The 17,200-nt window shown below is 42.4% G+C and overlaps 2 protein-coding genes across 9 annotated transcripts; both read right to left on the reverse strand.

The window, feature by feature from the left end:
- Positions 1-1,482: 1,482 nt before the first annotated feature.
- mbtd1 (mbt domain containing 1) lies at positions 1,483-8,167 on the reverse strand. The gene is given in 18 exon segments (XM_027002681.2): positions 1,483-1,883; positions 2,547-2,714; positions 3,135-3,206; positions 3,525-3,759; positions 3,973-4,055; positions 4,148-4,295; positions 4,408-4,512; positions 4,606-4,661; positions 4,753-4,987; positions 5,462-5,550; positions 5,646-5,780; positions 5,916-6,033; positions 6,159-6,241; positions 6,396-6,510; positions 6,681-6,710; positions 6,712-6,815; positions 6,921-7,119; positions 8,020-8,167. Coding segments are annotated over 18 exon segments (2,115 nt in total). The 5' UTR covers positions 8,041-8,167; the 3' UTR covers positions 1,483-1,764.
- A 683-nt stretch (positions 8,168-8,850) lies between these two features.
- On the reverse strand, positions 8,851-16,610 carry tdrkh (tudor and KH domain containing). 8 transcript variants are annotated; one of them, XM_035533728.1, is made up of 15 exons: positions 16,474-16,610; positions 14,903-15,060; positions 14,616-14,707; positions 14,317-14,452; positions 13,927-14,066; positions 13,417-13,720; positions 13,009-13,175; positions 12,744-12,919; positions 12,531-12,595; positions 12,262-12,413; positions 11,887-11,997; positions 11,686-11,740; positions 10,729-11,456; positions 9,518-9,590; positions 8,851-9,265 (listed from the first exon to the last, which is right to left on the reverse strand). In XM_035533728.1, exons 2-15 carry the CDS (start codon positions 15,027-15,029, stop codon positions 9,198-9,200), a joined length of 2,394 nt encoding a protein of 797 aa, XP_035389621.1. In that variant the 5' UTR covers positions 15,030-15,060; positions 16,474-16,610; the 3' UTR covers positions 8,851-9,197. The 8 variants fall into 8 exon arrangements, with proteins under 8 accessions (XP_035389621.1, XP_035389617.1, XP_035389620.1 ...); XM_035533724.1 differs by having other exon boundaries at positions 14,260-14,452; XM_035533727.1 differs by having other exon boundaries at positions 9,502-9,590; positions 14,260-14,452.
- Positions 16,611-17,200: the final 590 nt, after the last annotated feature.

Below are 17,200 nucleotides of genomic sequence, written 5' to 3' on the forward strand. Positions count from 1 at the left end.
TTCCTGAGAATTCACCAACAGCCTTACTGGTACTGGATAGCGATTATAGTTATATTATGATAAATCACTATGCAAACAAAGGTTTACATATTCCATAGCAGGGAAAGCTCAAGTGTAGCTTTTATAAAATCATCACAGTTTTGCAACATATTGTAAGAATATCTGATTTAGGTTTATAGAATACAAGTGTGTGTGGTGTGTGTGTGTGTGTGTGTGTGTGTGTGTGTGTGTGTGTGTGTGTGTGTGTGTGTGTATATATATATATATATATATATATATATAATATATATATAATATATATAGATATATTTCACGTGTTGCCATTTTTAAAGAATAAGACATCATAAAACAACATAGAATTACTGTATTATTGCATATCTTTCTTTTTTTTCTATTTTAAGGACTCTCTGAATAACATGCTATGTTACAAATATAAAGGTTTGGTAACTTGTAAATTGAAATATATGGTATGCCCATGTGCATGTGTTATAAACTCTTATTTTGCATATGGTGAATTATAGTCCTTCCAATGGTAAGTGGAAACTAAACTACCTATTGCAATAAAATGTGGTTAAAGAACCAGCAAGACAAACTTGATTACACATGAACCCTTAACCTATGTATATTTAAAACCCACGTTGCGAGGTAGTACAAAACCTTTTATTCTGGAATGAACGCAATGTTTAAAATACATCAGACTGATGACCGCTCTCAGAATACGCTTAATTGCACACTGGTGCAGGACAGAAGCTGGTCACTGGTCATAATGAGCAGAGGATCACTCAACTCTCACGTTATATGAAGACAGAATGAGCAGGGGTCTCCTTCAATGTTCATCTGCTGTGCTAGTTTATCAAAGATAATGGCAAGGTAGTGTTTAGTTGGTAGTCATTTTCTCATTTTTTTTATTCTGTGGCTCATGAAATACTTAAACTAATGGCTCCATGTAAGTGATCAATAGATAATCAACACTGGCTTCATATCGAATAAATGTTCTTGCATATCAATGCCGACTAGAGCAGTTATTCCCCCTCAGCCACTATACATCTTGTACATTTGTGTCACTTAATACAATAAAGCTGTAACTTCAACATTTTCACAGGCTGATATACATTAAATTTTACATCCCTGTAGTGCAAAATGTGACAGTGTTTTCCATTAGGCTATACCTCTTCTTACCAGGAAAATTTATGACCAATATATGAACCCTCATTCCACTACTCTACTGTATAGATAATATGCAATATATATATGGATATACTTTAATATAGACTTTTACTGCTCTTATACAATGCACAACCATCCAAATAAAAGGGTTTTGAAATAAATCAGCGCATGAGACACATGGTCTTAAAAATGTTAATGAAAATGTTACAGGAAATAATGAAGAAAAACAAAACAAAACAAAACCAAAAAAAACCAGCTATGAAAACTTCAAGTACAATGACCACTGGGGGGGTTGGGGCGGGGGGGGGGGGGGGGCTGAGTGTGTCGTCCATCGGGCAAACTGACTAAAACAAAAGACGGGAAATCAAGAACGTCCCCATTCCAAAGAGAATCCCTGTTACTTCGGTCTTGTGAAAATGTCACCGAATTGTCTTTTCATCGACTTTTCTTACCTGAAAAGAAAAAAAAGAGCTGGCACGGAAGAGGAAAGCAAGCCATCACCCTGTTCTTCCAGGTCCTGTGTGCATCGCTCTGAATGGGACCTTCCAGTGCTGCTGGCAGTGAGGTAAGCCTCCGGGGCAAGGCGACCACCATTGCTCAGGGATCCTGCTTAATGCAGTAGCTGCCTGAGCCGTTGCTCTCTTGATCCGACATGCCCTGCGAGAAGGTGAACTCATCCACCTCCGGAGTCTCCTCCTTTAGCTGCAGTGGGACCTCTGAAAGAAGACCAAGAGGAGGACAGTTCAACTTCACTTTTTATATTTCTACACAAGCTTAAAATTCTTTTTCCATCTTGGGTGGTCTGACAAGTAAGCGCAAAGGCAAAGCAGGCAGTAAAATCCGAGGAAAAACTACTAGCAAAGAAGCGCTGCAGTAGTTAAAGTTGTATGTAAAATAAACACAATAAGCCTCATTGCATAAACACTGGATTCAAAGTGTACATGCTGAAAAGATTTAACAACAAAAAAAAAAAAGATCCAACTTCCTACCTTTAAGTTTTCAGATACAACTGTTGTGCACCCATGCACCCTAGAATTTTTACTGCTGAATGGCAGACACTCACTGGCCGGGGTTTGGATCTTTACCTGACCATGACAAGCTGTGATGCAATACCCTTCTCCATCACAAAACATAGATCAAATCACACACTATTTTCTCAAAATAGCCTCAGAGTATTTTTAAAAAGACCAAAAAAAAAAAAAAGAAGTTCACCATTTAGTAGAAAACCCTACTCCATCATATATAAAGCCCTCTTTAATGTCACATGCTGTCCGCGCTGTATAAGCAACCACAATGTTAGAACTGTGCCAATTCTCTTTCGACTGTGTGTCCTGGTATTCCACCTGCCCCTGGCCATGAGGGATAGAGAGTGAAGTTACCTGAGTTGAGAGAGCGATCACGCTCCACCCCTGAGGCGGGAGGTCGCCTGGACCCAGACGGGTGGAGCAGGTAATGGGGCGGAGTCTGCTCTTCATCGCCTGAGAAACTGCTCCTCCTCAGAGACCCACCAAACCCGACCGGCCTCCTCCCAACTGGAATCTTCCTCTCTAAACACCAAGCCAGACTGGGGTTACCCAAGTTACTGCATGAGCCATGCATGAGTTCCACTCCTCACAACCGCCTTCCTTACCTACTGGGGAGGTGCTCTTTTACCAAGTTTGATCCTGGTTTCTGCACACCATCGTTAACAGACAACCAGAGTCCCTTATCCACTGAGTGATGATCATGCCCTGCCTCCCAAGATCTGCACTTAGAACCTTTCACCCACAAAGGGACTGCCACCCCGCTAATAAGCAAGGCCACCACTGCAAGCAGCCAGCATTCAAATGAGCCACTGAATTAGAGTCAAACAAGCCCAGAGTGGGAGGGAGAGTGCCCTGAAGGGTGAGCGCTGCACCAAAGGAAGTGGTCAGCCCCGCAAGGGGGAAGTAGACAGGCAGGTTGATGCACATGAAGAAGTGCCTTACTTTTCTTCTGCCCTTTGTACTGTGGAGCTTTCTTCTTCTGCTTTGTCACATTCAGAGGTGCTTCTCTTGTGGCTGAAGAGGAAAATTATAAGGCGCTATCATTGACTCTTTGAAGAAAATAAAAACAGAATGAAATAGAGATACATAATGGCACACACAAACACACACACAATATTGTTATTTCACTGCTTAAAACCTAATTGTTTGCACCATGATATGAAAACGCATAAAGTGATCTGATAAAGTTAAAAAAAATAAAAATAATAATGCTTGTGTGTGAACTAAAATCGGATGCTTAAAGTCCTACATTTGTTTCTTGAATCTGTACTGCAGTATGTATGGCCTACAGGTCTTCGGATGCCCTGGTGCTGTTCTGGGTCTCTCCCTTACCCTGTGCTGCGGGAGGCTGGAGCTGGTAACCAGTGAGCTGACACCAGCCCACTGGGTAGAGGTCTGGGGACTCGCAGTCCACCCACTGGTCGTACTCGTCCTCCCAGCCGTCAAAGTGGATGCGGAGGAGCCGGTGGACGATCCTAGTGATGGTGGCCACGCAAACCAGACGCGGCTCCATCAGGTCTACCGCCTCCAGCTTCATCCCCTCGCGGAAGCCATGGTTGGGGACGTCCTGCGGAGCACACGCGTTAACAGCTTATGTGTGAGGGCCAGACAGTGCGGGCAGAGATCGACAAAAAGGGTAGACCAGGAAAAAAAAAAAGGCTGAAGTCGTCATTCTAAAGTGCTTCATCTAAAAGCACCCGGGTTCCAGATATACACTCATGGCAATTCAGATTATGTGATAAGATGATCTGTTTTCTTTGTCTTTTTCACAGGAACTTACTTTGTTAAAGAGTTTCACAGGGGCTGCTCTTGACCCGGTTTCTCTGAGGTAGTCAAACCATTTGAATGGCAGTTTAGAGTACCCTGTGAATGAGATCAACATTCACAGTTCAAATGACTTGGTCAGATCAACTTTGACAGAGAAGTGTGAATATCTAGAATACAATGCTTATAACCTCTTGGGGGTGTGAGCTCGATACTGTTGATTTCACAGAAGCCTGCAGGGAAGATGGAGGGAGAGGTGGAGTGGTAGCAGAACCAATCAGAGCCATCTGCTGCCTCTGAGCCATCAATCCCAATCATGAGGTACCCATCTGCTAACACCTACGATGAGGACAGCAAGTCAGTACTAGGAATCCAATGGCGGAGGTGGAGTTCCATTTACATTATATTCCATAATTCTTTCATAAATTCACTCAGACTGTATGGCCATTACCTTTCTTACAGTAGCGACACATATAGCTGAGAGGTTGAGAGGGTCTATTGCCTCTAGCTTCATGTTGTCTTTGAACCAATCGCCACTTTGGTCTACATCCTTCACCTACACATCAAGAAGAGACAGATGAAGAACTGATAGCTATCTATTAGTAAACTAGGAAGGACTCCATGTATATGAAGATGATGAAAAAATTACCTTCAAAAATAACTGGGAAGGAGCATCGGTAAGGCCCTCAATTTTCTTTGACACATCTATAGAAGGGACTCTATTCATCAGTTTTCATAAATCAATGAATCATTCCATCTGTTTGAACAATTCAGATGAACATCATCCTAAACTGACCAGATCTTTTGAAGCGGTGTCCAATACTCCTTGACCAGCCAATGGAATGGATGAGTGGGCTGTACATGTGACACCAGAAGTCATCTGTGCCATCCTGGCTCTCCTCGTAGACCAGACGCAAACGGCCCCCAATCACCTGCTCGACCAGAGCCACACGCGTTCGGCACAAGTGCGTTTTATCCACCACCTCCACACGCATTAGTTTCTTAAACGGGTATTGTGTGCTCTCGTGCACCTGCCAAACAAACAGGGAGAATGGCATTCACTTACAACTGTTCCTGCCAATGGCACAAGTCCACTATGGCATAGGGGAGCCAAAGACAGTAATTTATTTCTGTTGGAGTGAAAGCCCCTGCTGATATGGGCATCTAATTAACATAGGTTTATCCCTTTGAGGGTTTGGACTGCTCAAGTGTGATTGTTGCTGAAGCACGATGCTACTAAAGAACAAGGGTGTTTCTCATTCTTACAAACTATTTGAAATATGGTTTTACTGTGTGATGGGGACCGTCACTCTCCGAAGGGGAGGATGGTGTGATGGAGACCGTCAATTAATTGGGTGCTCTGGCTGCTAAGCCAGGGAGCTGGCTCTTTGGTCCAGTGGTCAGAGCTCACGTTTACCTCCTGTCACACCTGGGTTCGAGTCCTGGGTAGTGTGGCTGCCTTCAGCTTTCTTACACTACGCAAGATCATGAATGAGCACCCCTACCTTTACAGAAAAATCAGATGGGAGAGTTTTGGCTCCAGTTAGTCGCTTCACAAGAAATGCCTTCCAGTTAGAGCACTTGTGTTGGATTGCTACACATGAGAAAATGAACAAACGTCACATCACTTCTCTGCCACTGAGTTCATCTTGGCCATCAACTGCCTACACTGCACTGCTGACTACTTACATTTCGGAGGTACCAGGGGTTTTCCATTTGAGGCACACCATCCAACAGGATGTATTTCAGGGACACACAGATTACACCAGAAGTCATGACTCGAGTCATTATCAAATCCCTCATATCGAAGAAGCGCTTTGAAACCTGGAGAAAGGATTCAGAAATGTAATTATTTAATTTCCAATATAACTTATTATATAATATTATATACAATAGTTATATGTACTATTAAATGTTTCTATTTTGATATATCTACACAGAATCAAGATTTGGCTTTACCTGCCAATTTTACAATCCCTGCTATCCAGTAAACTTTGGTAGAGAGGTTTGTGTCAGAATTGAGGACCTCTACCCTCACACCCTCAGTGACGTCACTCCAGAATGTACACAATGGTACCTGGAGAACAGAGTACACCAAAAGCACATGCTAAGTAAACGTATACATTTAAGGGTGGGGGGAAAAACACCAGCAAACAAATTGCAAAGCTGTGATCCTGCTTGTGTTTGTGAATAATTACTTACATGCTTGAAACAGGTTACTGGTGCTCCGACCAGGTTATTGCTACAGATGTACCTGCCCCAGTCAAACTCCTCAACAGGAACCACTATTGGAAATGACAAATGCTTGAAACCCATACCTTAAAAACAAATGTTATCTTTATTGCTTAAAACGCAGCATGTGTCTCTGGCTCTCATTATATTGCAAGTGGTTAGAGGGGGTGAAATTCATATTTATACTTGCCACCACAGTAAGCTTACCTGATTTTGATTTAACTTGGTTCTGCTGATTTGCTTGATACTGTGCATAAGCTGCCAACTTTGCCATTAGTGGCTGTTTCTGTAAGACCTTTGCCTTTTTTGTTGGTGGTTTACCCTTTGTGGGACACAAGTGAAGTACACTTGTTAAATATAATTTTAACATTTAAATCTAACACCACATCTATATCTAAAACAACATCTATTACAATCACAGGGTCAAAATGCTATTTTGGTAGAAAATAAGAATTTATTAGGTGATTTAAAGCAGAGGCAAATAATGATTACCTGAAGTCTTGCCAGTATGCTGGCTTTTTTTAGAATTGGAGGAGTAGCTTCTGGAGCAGGACACACTACAGAACCTCTTTGTTTTTGAGTAGAAAGCATCTCGTACCCCAACCATGCCACACATTTCGCAAGTTGCTTTAAGGGTGAACAGAAAGAATACACATGCGAATATAGGCTACTGCTGGTAAAAAACCCACTGGTATGTATTTGGAAAAAACAAACAAACACAGAAACACTAACCCATTCCTGCCTTGCCATCTGGGTAAGTGTAAACTTGGCCGTTGTTCTTAATGATGGGCAGGCTTGGGGGCATGTTGCGCACTTCATCCTCGCTGTCCTCCGAGCTGGAGCTGCTGCTCGACTCCTCACTGCTGTCATATCCATCAAAAATGCCGAACGAGTCTCTCCTCTTGCGCTCTGAACGCGAACTGCGCTCAGCCTGCAAGAAAAAAAGGATTGGAGCTAATAAAGTAAAAGCACAAAAACCGTTGTGGTCGTATTTAAAGATCGGTAAACAGAATCATCAAAACGAGAACCACAATCTGATCAATTCACAGCTAGTTCGTTGTTTTAATGAGCATTCAAAAGTACAAACGCTACTAACTACTAGCTACTAACTACAACATAAGGCAAGTTGGCTAGCATAGCCAGCTAGCTCAGAAAAACATACTCAGTGCAATAACAAATTTATAAGACAGACTTAAACGAAGTAGCATTGTAAAATGAGAGAAAAACGTGCTGGTGAATGCATTTGCAGCAATAATGTTTGGAGGTTGCCAAGTTGTGATGAGGCTCATCTGCAAGATACACCCCTTCAGCATAGCCAATGAAATGTGCAGCGACTAGCTTGCTAGCTGAATATTATATTAAGCTAACCGTGGCCTGAAAATCTGACTTTATTCCAATCTGAATATCCGAATTACGCTGCGGCTCCAATTTATTCAACAGGTTACCACAACAATAACTAATCAGCTATGTTAGCTGTTAACACTGCTGGATCACAGCCAAACAGCTCGCTATCAGTGTAAGAAACTGGCGACTTAGCTGACTGCTATAGAAAGGGCCTCTGGATTATTCTGTGCCCCAGAAAACACAAAATAAAGACTCAGATGAAAAAATAACTATTGTAAGAGTGTCTGTGCGCAAAAAACTTCAAAGTACTAGTTAATCTAAACAGCCGATTTTAGGTATAAGAGAGCGCCAGCTTGTGCGTAAAGTTAGCGGGCTAGCTCTGAGACTGACAACCAAAACAAAGAGGACTGTATGTAGTCAGCTAACAAGCTAGCTGAGGCTCTTTTACAACCGAAACAAGGAAGCAAGCAACTACAAATCCTCTTACCAAATCTCTTGCTTCCTCCATTAGCCCTTCATGTAAGATCGTAACCTAATGCTATTACACTATAGTCCAAGACCCCAAAGCCAGGGGCTTGCGTATTATATTTCACGAAATGCAAAAAATAACTCTAGTTGATTATCAACAATTGTCATTGATTAAAAGCGCATGCGCGTCTGTTCGCGTCTGATTGGTGCTGGAGGGAAGGAGTCATCACCGTATAACAAAACTAGGACAAGCAATCGCTCCTGCTGCAAATGGGTGTTGCGAGCAGAACGTAAACTTTGCATACACCTCCTCTCTGATCATGCTGTCTTCCGTGCTTTTGAAGCTTCATCTTATTTCCTCCTTCCCTTCAGCTTTCTGTATGACACCGATCCATTTCATTGGAGAGATGGAAATGGCTGTTTTCCACATGGCCATTAAAAACAATGGGCTACGCTAGTTTTGTAAATCCATATCGCTACTCATTTCACTGAGGTAGCAGGCAAACCTACTGATACGAAGGGTCGTGTGCCAATTCTTCACATTCATCCGTTTTTGTTTTTTTACATTTTGCCTACGGGTGTCCTAGATTACCTTTAGGTAATATTGAAGGAGCTGTATTTCCTGTTCCAGCGTTTTCCCTCTTCCTGCCCTGTTCAATATGACAAATTTAATTTGGTACCCTGCTGTTTAAGTTGTATCTACCTATTCAACATACTAAAACAGAAGCTGTAAGATCCTGTCCTCCATACAGTTATTTTTTAATGGCATTTTAACAATCTAAAAAATGCAATAAAAAGGCATGGAAGAAAATGAAAATATAAGAGCAATAATGTTTAATTTGTTGTTTTCTTTATATTATTTGTTTGAGAGGACAAACCCTGAAATACACAAAATAAACAAACAAAACAATGTTACAATAAAAGTACAAAGAGTACTAAAACAGAACCATTCCTTCAACTCAATTTATGACGACATCACCCAATTGCACAACCTTTATAATTCTGAGTGTCTTTCTATATTCCCTGAGCACTACTCCACATCTGATCATCAATTCACTGTTCATAAGCAGCTTGGTGCAAGGCAAGTATGGGCTGACAAAAGCTAAAAACTCTAGTGCTGGCAATTTAAATGGCCAAAAACAAACAAACAAAAACAAATAAATAAATAAATAGATTTACACAGAATACATAGCATAGTCAAGTTAAGGCTCCCGCTTGCAAGGAAGCATGAGTTTCAGTGCCAGCTGGGTGATCACAGGTGCTCTCTGGGATAACAAAAAGACATTAAAGAAAGCAGTGTAGTTTAACACAAACTAATACATGTTAATCTTCATTTTATTGACCTCTCTAAGACTTTAGCCCAAATAGCATATGTTGATTAGACACTAAATTTACATTTATGGCATTTAGCAGACGTTCTTATCCAGAGTGACTTACAAAAGTGCTTTGTCATTAAATAAATGTAAAATTGCATTGGCTATATGAGCAAAGATTTCCTTACGAATATGAAGGCATACTTTTCTTTGGTCTTTTCTCAGTTAAATTCTTCTTCAAGAACATCATCCACACTTCCAGATATGGAGGCAACTTCTACAAGAGGAGAAAGAATAACCAAATCAATACTGGATAGACATCAGATTGTCTTCACTGGCTTTAATCTATAAAAGCACATTATTTTAAAAACACAGGACCTCAAATGTTTTAACCAACCAAAAGGGCTCTTCACTCTTTCAGTGGGCTGGACTATTGTTGGATCTACTCTAACAATTTTAGATATGTTGTTTAACAGAGTGATTGTGCAGACACCTAAAAAAAAGAAAAAATAAATCAAAATAAAGGTTAGGCAAATGTCGGGAGTACTGCTTTAGTTGGAGTTACAGCCAAAATAAAGTTTACAAATGCCTTAAAGCTTTAAAAGGTTGTTCACAAATCAAAACTAAGCAGTTTGGTTGACAATGCTTTAAGTGTCTGCTTTTTAAGCAAGTCAGTGAAGAGATTCCACGGAATCTGTAAGGAATGAATTTTTTTGTTTTACTATTATTACTATTATTAACAGTGTTGTTATCTGGTATACATACAATACTGCTAAATAAAGGGGTGGGCCACAGTTTGAGGACCTGTTTTAGATGAAGAAATGAGTAAGTAAGTAAGTAAATAAATAAATGCCTCCTTCACTAATGGTCTTAAGCCCGTGTTACTCTGTGCTCAGTGATTCAAAATATATACTGCACACTTCATGTGTTTATGGAACAGTCTGTGCAATATACCCCTAAAAGGGGTACATTCCTTAAAATATAAATCTGTGACATTTATAAGTACGCCCTTGTGAGAGAAGCACCTCTTCACCACCTCTTCCAGACAGTGTGAATTTTTCAAACCTTTTTTGAAAAATCAGTCACTCTGCACTCCAGTGAGGGCCTAGCAGCAGTACCATTACTGCAAACCAGCTGCACCTCTTACTGTTGAGTCTCCTCTGATGCCCACTGCATTGTCAGCTTCCACAATCAGCAGAGCCTCTTCACATTCCTCCTCCTCCCTCAAGTTTTCTTTTTGAAACTACACCATTTCATTGGCAAATTCAGTCAGAAACTGCTGCTTTTTCACATGACCAGTATAAATTAGGACACTCCCACTACTGCTGCAATCACTCCAGTTAATCACATGAATAATGCTGCCATCATATCTTTTGCGATGTCCGGCCTGGTCCAGATGCTTGAGGCGAACGTACCCCAGTCATGCTGGAGCTGTCAGCGCTGTCTGAGAGATCAGAGCTCAGACAAATTAAGGAGGAAGAGGTTGCAGGGGTCACGTCCTCAGACTCTGGCAGACAGGAGGATGACGACGGACAGGCAGACGACGACACGCTGGATGACGCTGGCATGGTGGTGTTGATCGATGTCTCTGTGGAGTCCCTAGAGGATGAGAGGTAATACCAGATGCCTCTTATGCTGCTCTGCTCACTTCTGCTGTGGGACGACTCAGACTCGACCAGCTGCGAGGACGAAGTCGCTGCACTGCTGCTGCCACCACCTGACCCCAGGAACACATCGTCACTGAGAGTAACGAAATCCAGTGCAGCCCTCACTGCATCTATGGAGGAGGAGGAGGAGGAGGACGACGACGACCACAACAACAACAGCGAAGGGATGCTGGCGGGTAAGCAAAGATCTCGCTCGGGCCTTCCTCCCGTTCCGGACAGCAGACCGAAAGAGGTCGCAGGGCTCTGAGGAGTGAAGACACTCTGATCCAGTGGCGAAGCTGCTGAGCTGGAGGACCCGATGACATGGCTGACGAGCTCGCTGAAACTCAGAGAGGGCGTTGAGTGCATCAGTAAGGACGACGAGGGCACGAGGCTGCCAGAGGCGTTCTGCTCCACATCGGCCCGCTCAAACTCCACCGAGCTGGGGCAGCTCTGAGACCATGCCAGCTGCTCCCTCTCCCAGGTCAATGCAGAACCTTAACACACGTTATCTAAATTGTTGGTTTTTATACAGAGGAGCAGGTGAGAGTCCTCAGTAAATGATGAGACGCTAATGGCTGTAGACAACTTGCCAGCTTTAACTGTAACAGCACTAACAGTAACTGTAACCCAAGACCAAGATAGTACACTGGCTGAGGAAACCTACCTAAATCCCTGTAGATATTCAAGTCCTGGACTAAAAACTTTGGCTGTTCTAGAACTTACCTGACAAGCTTATACAGGACAGGCTGAGCTCTGAAGTCACCCCAGTCATGTCATCCTGTAGACAGGTAAAAAGACAGACCCTTTAGTTCCACTCTTAGATGCCACTAGGACAACTGGAATATGCAAAAGTTATATCTTTTTAGTGGAGGGAAGCAAGGGCACTCAAAAATCTATGTTTGTAAGCATAGACTTCTCTCTTACCAACATCTTTTGCAGGGATCGGGCCTCATCCCCTTCTCTAAGTCCACCGCCCTCATCCTGACAGCTCATAGCATGGCCCAACCTAATCAACTCTTCCCCTAGGTCCACAACCTTACACACAGACATCCACCTTCTGGTTCATATAACAGTATTTTACAACTATTTTGTAAGTCAAAAGCACACGTTACGATTTTTAAATGGCATTAATATACTGGCACTTAAATGCATAGATCTGTTTCGCAAAATTAGCACATCTCTATTGGGGACGGTGTAGAGCAGGGAACAAGAATATGAACAGAAGCCTCCACACTAGTCTGATTAGAAAGAGTATGGTTGTTAAGGAAGTGAAAAGCTCAGGTGGCCTGGAGCACCCACCTTCCCTTCGCTGTTATCATATAGTTTCACCAGAGGCCAAGAAGACAGCTCTGAGTGAGAGTAACTGCATAGTTTGGCCAGTAAAGGTTTCCACTCTGCACAGTACGTCATTCGCTCAAAGTCATCCAGAGCTTCTTCTGTCCAGGTCTCCCCTGCCACGACAGACAATAATGTTCAGAAATTTCAAAAATAAAGATTTCTTTTCAATTTTATAAATGAAGTTGTGTGTTCACAGTTTAATCTATGAACATTAAACCATGAGTGCTCACCTGCAGGAAGAACTCCTGCCAGACTGCACTCAATGGCTTGGAAGGGCAAGCTTAAGAAATCACTTCTAATAGAGCACAAGAACACAAATTAATATAAATACACCTATTTCAAAACAATTAATATTGGAACAGGCATGTTCCTGTGCATTTCAGCACCATGTGCTGATAAACTTCAGCACCAGCAACAGGTGATGGAACTTTCCTTTGTCTGACCTCATGCTGCGTAGCTGATCTCGTGGCAGCTCTGCATTATCCCCAAAATCCACATAGTAGATGTCGACAAGGCCAGAACCCAGTACCCCCAGTACTCGGGCCCGGTTCCATGTCCCATGGTCTCGATAAGGAGCCGCCAGAATGTCACCCACAACTATCGCCTCCACTTTGTGCTCCTGGGCAGAAAGAGAAAAACTCTCTCCATTAAACATGTCTCTTCAGACAGGCTGTTGTAGGTAATCCATAAGAGAGATGAACAACTCACGTGTAAAATGTCTCCGTTGTAGAAACGACTCATCTCAGCGGTCAGCTTGTCTAGCTGAAGGGATCGAACGCCTATGATCTGGATCCAAAAGTGTTGTGGGTGCTCGGAAGCAGACACATACACCTCCAAATGCTCACCAGGTTGGAAGCTCAGGTCTGGACTAGGGACTGGCCAGAGCAAGCAGAGGAACCTTAACTCAGGCAAGATGTTCCAACCACACCCTAAAGTCATGTTGCTGAACTTTAAGACTTTCACTAAAACAAAACATCTTTTTGCGTCTCTTAACATGATTTAGACTCATTAGCTAATAATCCACAATCCCTTAATATCATCCAGAAAAATTACTATTGCTGATTCTGTGATGAGCTAGGAGACTTCCTATTAAAACACATGGTGCTGTGTGCTTACTCTCAAATTTTGAGACCTCCAACAGTGAAGCTGGTGATGGAATCTCCTCCTCATCCGATTTAAGGGAATTTTCTGCAGTGTGGTCACCACTGCTGACAAACCAGTGGGATTCACTGGTATGAATTAGGCTTGCTTCAGTCAGTGGTGAGAGTAGGCTCTCTCCATTTAAGATGTCTGCTTCATGGCCCTGAACTTTGTGGAGTGGCTCAGGTACTGGGGGTTTCCTTTTCTGGCGCAGAGCAGATGACTGGCTTATCCGCTTCCGCACAGTTTCATTCTCCAGCACTTTCTCCATGATCATCTCCTAATCAATGCAGAACAGGACAAACCATCCTCTCTCAAAATGTTTACTCTTGGTAAAGTAACAGTGTTTTACCATTAATGACACCAAAGAAATATGAACACCACACCACTATTGGTTTTAACTTCCATTTGCTAGGACTCTTTTGCTATATTTAAACTTTTACTTATATAAAACCATTTTTTGAAAAATAAAAAAAGGTCCCTCACCTTAGCACGCTGTACTTCCTGCCGTGTTCCCATGATTGTGACCTTGCCTTTCTCCTGCTGGCTGCAGCCACGGTCCCGTGGACAGGTCACTCGTGCTCCTGATGTCCGGTTAATTAACTTTAGAGTCTCAGCCCCACGACCTGTTACACCAAAACATCTCTCATTACCTTATTCTAACGATGTAAAAAAAAAAAAAAGTCTAAATAAAAGGAAGAAGGAGAAAAATGACAATGAAACTTACAAAACCGGCTAATGCCACAAATAACCCATTGTGGTACTTTCAGGTTAACAAAAGAAAAAAAATGAAAAAGAAAGGTAGGTTTAGTATACTACCTATGATTCTACCAAAGGCCGTGTGAGGCACCTCAAGTATATGAGTGATGAGCTCACAGTCGGAAGCCAGCTTCTCCAGGGAGCACTTGGCCAAGAGCAGCTGCTCTGCTGTGCCCTGCAGCAAGAAGCACATGGAGCTCTGTTCCTCCTCGTTTCCCAGCACGTTCACCTGAGCCCCAGACTTCTGGTTCACCTGGAAAGGATAAGGATGGTATGTTGGCCAGTAGTTTTCCATTACACCAACATGGGGCCCAAAATGAAAGACTATTTAAAAAGATTTATAAAGACTACATAAAAAGGCAGCTTAAAAATAAAGGTCGTCTGAAGGAAGGAGAGTAGGGAAGACAGACACTTACTATGTCCAGAAAGGTGCTCTGGTGTCTTGCAATAGATCTGTAGACATCAAGGGGCATAGAAAGTCTGGACTGCTCTGCCCTTTGGCATTGTGCTACGAAGTGAAAAACAAACACCCACAAAATTATTGGATGGCAATATTACAATTCAAATCAAATAATGTGGGACTGGCTGACCTGTAAAACATCAGTAGTTATATAGTCACTGAAGCTGAATACATAAGCAGAACAAAACAGAACTCAAGTCCCAATTGCAGTGACTGCACTCGTTCCAGTAAAACGTCGCTCACCACTCTTGCTCTTTATGTGGCAGTAAATGATGTAGCCCACTGTGGCTCCTATAGAGAGGCCTGCTGCCAGCACCACCTTCTTCCCTGACCACAGACTCCTCCAGGGCCCCTCCCGTACCACTGCCATCAGCTATGAGGTACCCAGGGTCGTACCCCACCTGCACACAACAACTCCACACATAATAAACAAAGAAAGGCTGTGATATTAGATTAGCTACTTAAAATTACTATCTTAAGATATGCAGTTTAGAGGGCTTGGCATCTCTACTGAATAATGACTGAATAATCAAACACTTCCTTTCCCATACAGCTTCTACCAAATCTAAAAGGGGATAATGTGTTACATATGCCTTACATTTTAGGTCTATTGTACCCCACTAGAGTATAATGGGATATGGGACACGAAGTAGGACTCCCTTCATGCAAAATGGTTCTCAGTAAGAACATGGCTCAACTGCAATAGCTCACAATCGCACAGCAACGACTTAGAAACCCCAGCATTCCTCTCAAACCTTTGCTGACTTTCACGGGAACAAAAAAAGGGTGAAATATAGCTAGAACACACTTATACAGTGATCAAATGGTAGAGAGCAATAAATTAGCATCGCATGTATAGCAACAAAACATGAACACGAGTAATACCAGTAAATCAGTCCTCAGACACTTATGCACTGGTTTGTGGCTACGGCAGAACTTATGAGTCCCTGCAGTGCAAGATGCTGACAGTATGCCAGCGTCTGTTCTTACAAGTCGTTAGCTAGTCAGCTATCTCTAGACAGATAACGGCTCCATCAGTTGACGACAAACCTAACCAAACTGAATTTCTATGCCAGCGTCTGTTCTTACAAGTCGTTAGCTAGTCAGCTATCTCTAGACAGATAACGGCTCCATCAGTTGACGACAAACCTAACCAAACTGAATTTCTATGCCAGCGTGTTCTTACAAGTCGTTAGCTAGTCAGCTATCTCTAGACAGATAACGGCTCCATCAGTTGACGACAAACCTAACCAAACTGAATTTATATGCAACCTATTAAAACGAGACGCCTAATCTGCATTTACAAAGGATAACTGACTAGCTTTTTGTATTTTAGCTATAGGTTATACATCTTGGTAACTAGAGTAGCTAACGCTAGAAAACTTTCTCCAAACCACATTTAGATACAGCCGTCATTTGCTGGTTATTAACAAGTTAACGGTCAACGGACAGTTGTGGACTTCCACAAAAGTAAAACAAATTGAATAAGATCAAACAGAAAGAACGACTGTGACAGTTCGTACGTTGCACATAAGAGAGCCTCGTCAAACAGAACCCTCGTCTTTCCAGGGTGCCCTTGTTAACTAGCTGGCTAGGTACGTAGCTTCTGCTAGAAGTGCGCATATCAGGGTGAGCTAAATCAGTTAGCTAGGCTAGCGTTAGCGCTACGGCCGACAAGCTCCATCTCCAACCACATGTAGCCTGTTGGAAGGTTAGCTAAAAACTAGTCACCTTGACACTACAGCGATTCATGAAATACTCCAGCTAGCAAATGCGATTAAAAATATTTGAAGATACTGAACATTATAGATTACCTCTTAAACACGACTATTCGGGCGAAACGACTTTCTTAACCTAAATCAAAGACGACCCACCTTCCGCCTGAAAATCAAAATAAATCGCTCGCTAAACGTGCTGGGCTTACTGCTCGTGCAGAAACACGCGCACGCAGTTGGCCACACTCTGACAGTGTCAAACGCGCGAACCAATCACGAGCGAAACGGAAATCATAGTATGAGCGCGCTCCCTACTGGGGATGTAAAAGAGTCACATCTAGTCTGTAGTGTCTGAGAATGTCTGCCACACGTTGTTATATACGCTTAGTGGAAGCAGCGGAGTACATGGAATACATGAAACCGCCTGCAGCGGGTTTGCGTACAGTTGGGAGTGTTTTCTCTCGCCCCAAGTTCGCGTTCGTGCAACACGTGACAACGGCCCACGTTTTCACATGTTTGGATTTCTTTTCAGAGACCATGAAAATGATTAAAAATACAAGTCCCTAATTAACACGGAACACAAGTACGGTGAGGTTGTCGTTACAACAAAGGATTCATTGTGGAATATTATTAAAAGACACGTGCCTCGAAAAAACGTCAATTTTCCATCCTTGGGACATGACCCTTTCACGATCTAAACAATATTTTTTTTGTTTGTTTGTTTAAAATAATTTTAAAAGGGGAAAACTCTTTCAGCTCAATAAAACACGATATCTTTCTGACAGTGGGTCTTGTTTGTTTTTATCGTATTATACTTTTAAGTACA

Source organism: Electrophorus electricus, chromosome 14, assembly GCF_013358815.1.
Source record: "Electrophorus electricus isolate fEleEle1 chromosome 14, fEleEle1.pri, whole genome shotgun sequence".
Classification (NCBI taxonomy): Eukaryota; Metazoa; Chordata; class Actinopteri; order Gymnotiformes; family Gymnotidae; genus Electrophorus; species Electrophorus electricus.

Excerpts from the sequence above, each read along its gene's own strand:
- tdrkh (XM_035533724.1), bottom strand. The coding sequence starts at position 15,029 with ATGGCAGTGGTACGGGAGGGGCCCTGGAGGAGTCTGTGGTCAGGGAAG. Across the intron at positions 14,708-14,902 it reads CCACATAAAGAGCAAGAGTG|CACAATGCCAAAGGGCAGAG; the intron begins GTGAGCGACGTT and ends TTCACTTCGTAG. Across the intron at positions 12,596-12,743 it reads GATCAGCTACGCAGCATGAG|AAGTGATTTCTTAAGCTTGC; the intron begins GTCAGACAAAGG and ends GTGCTCTATTAG.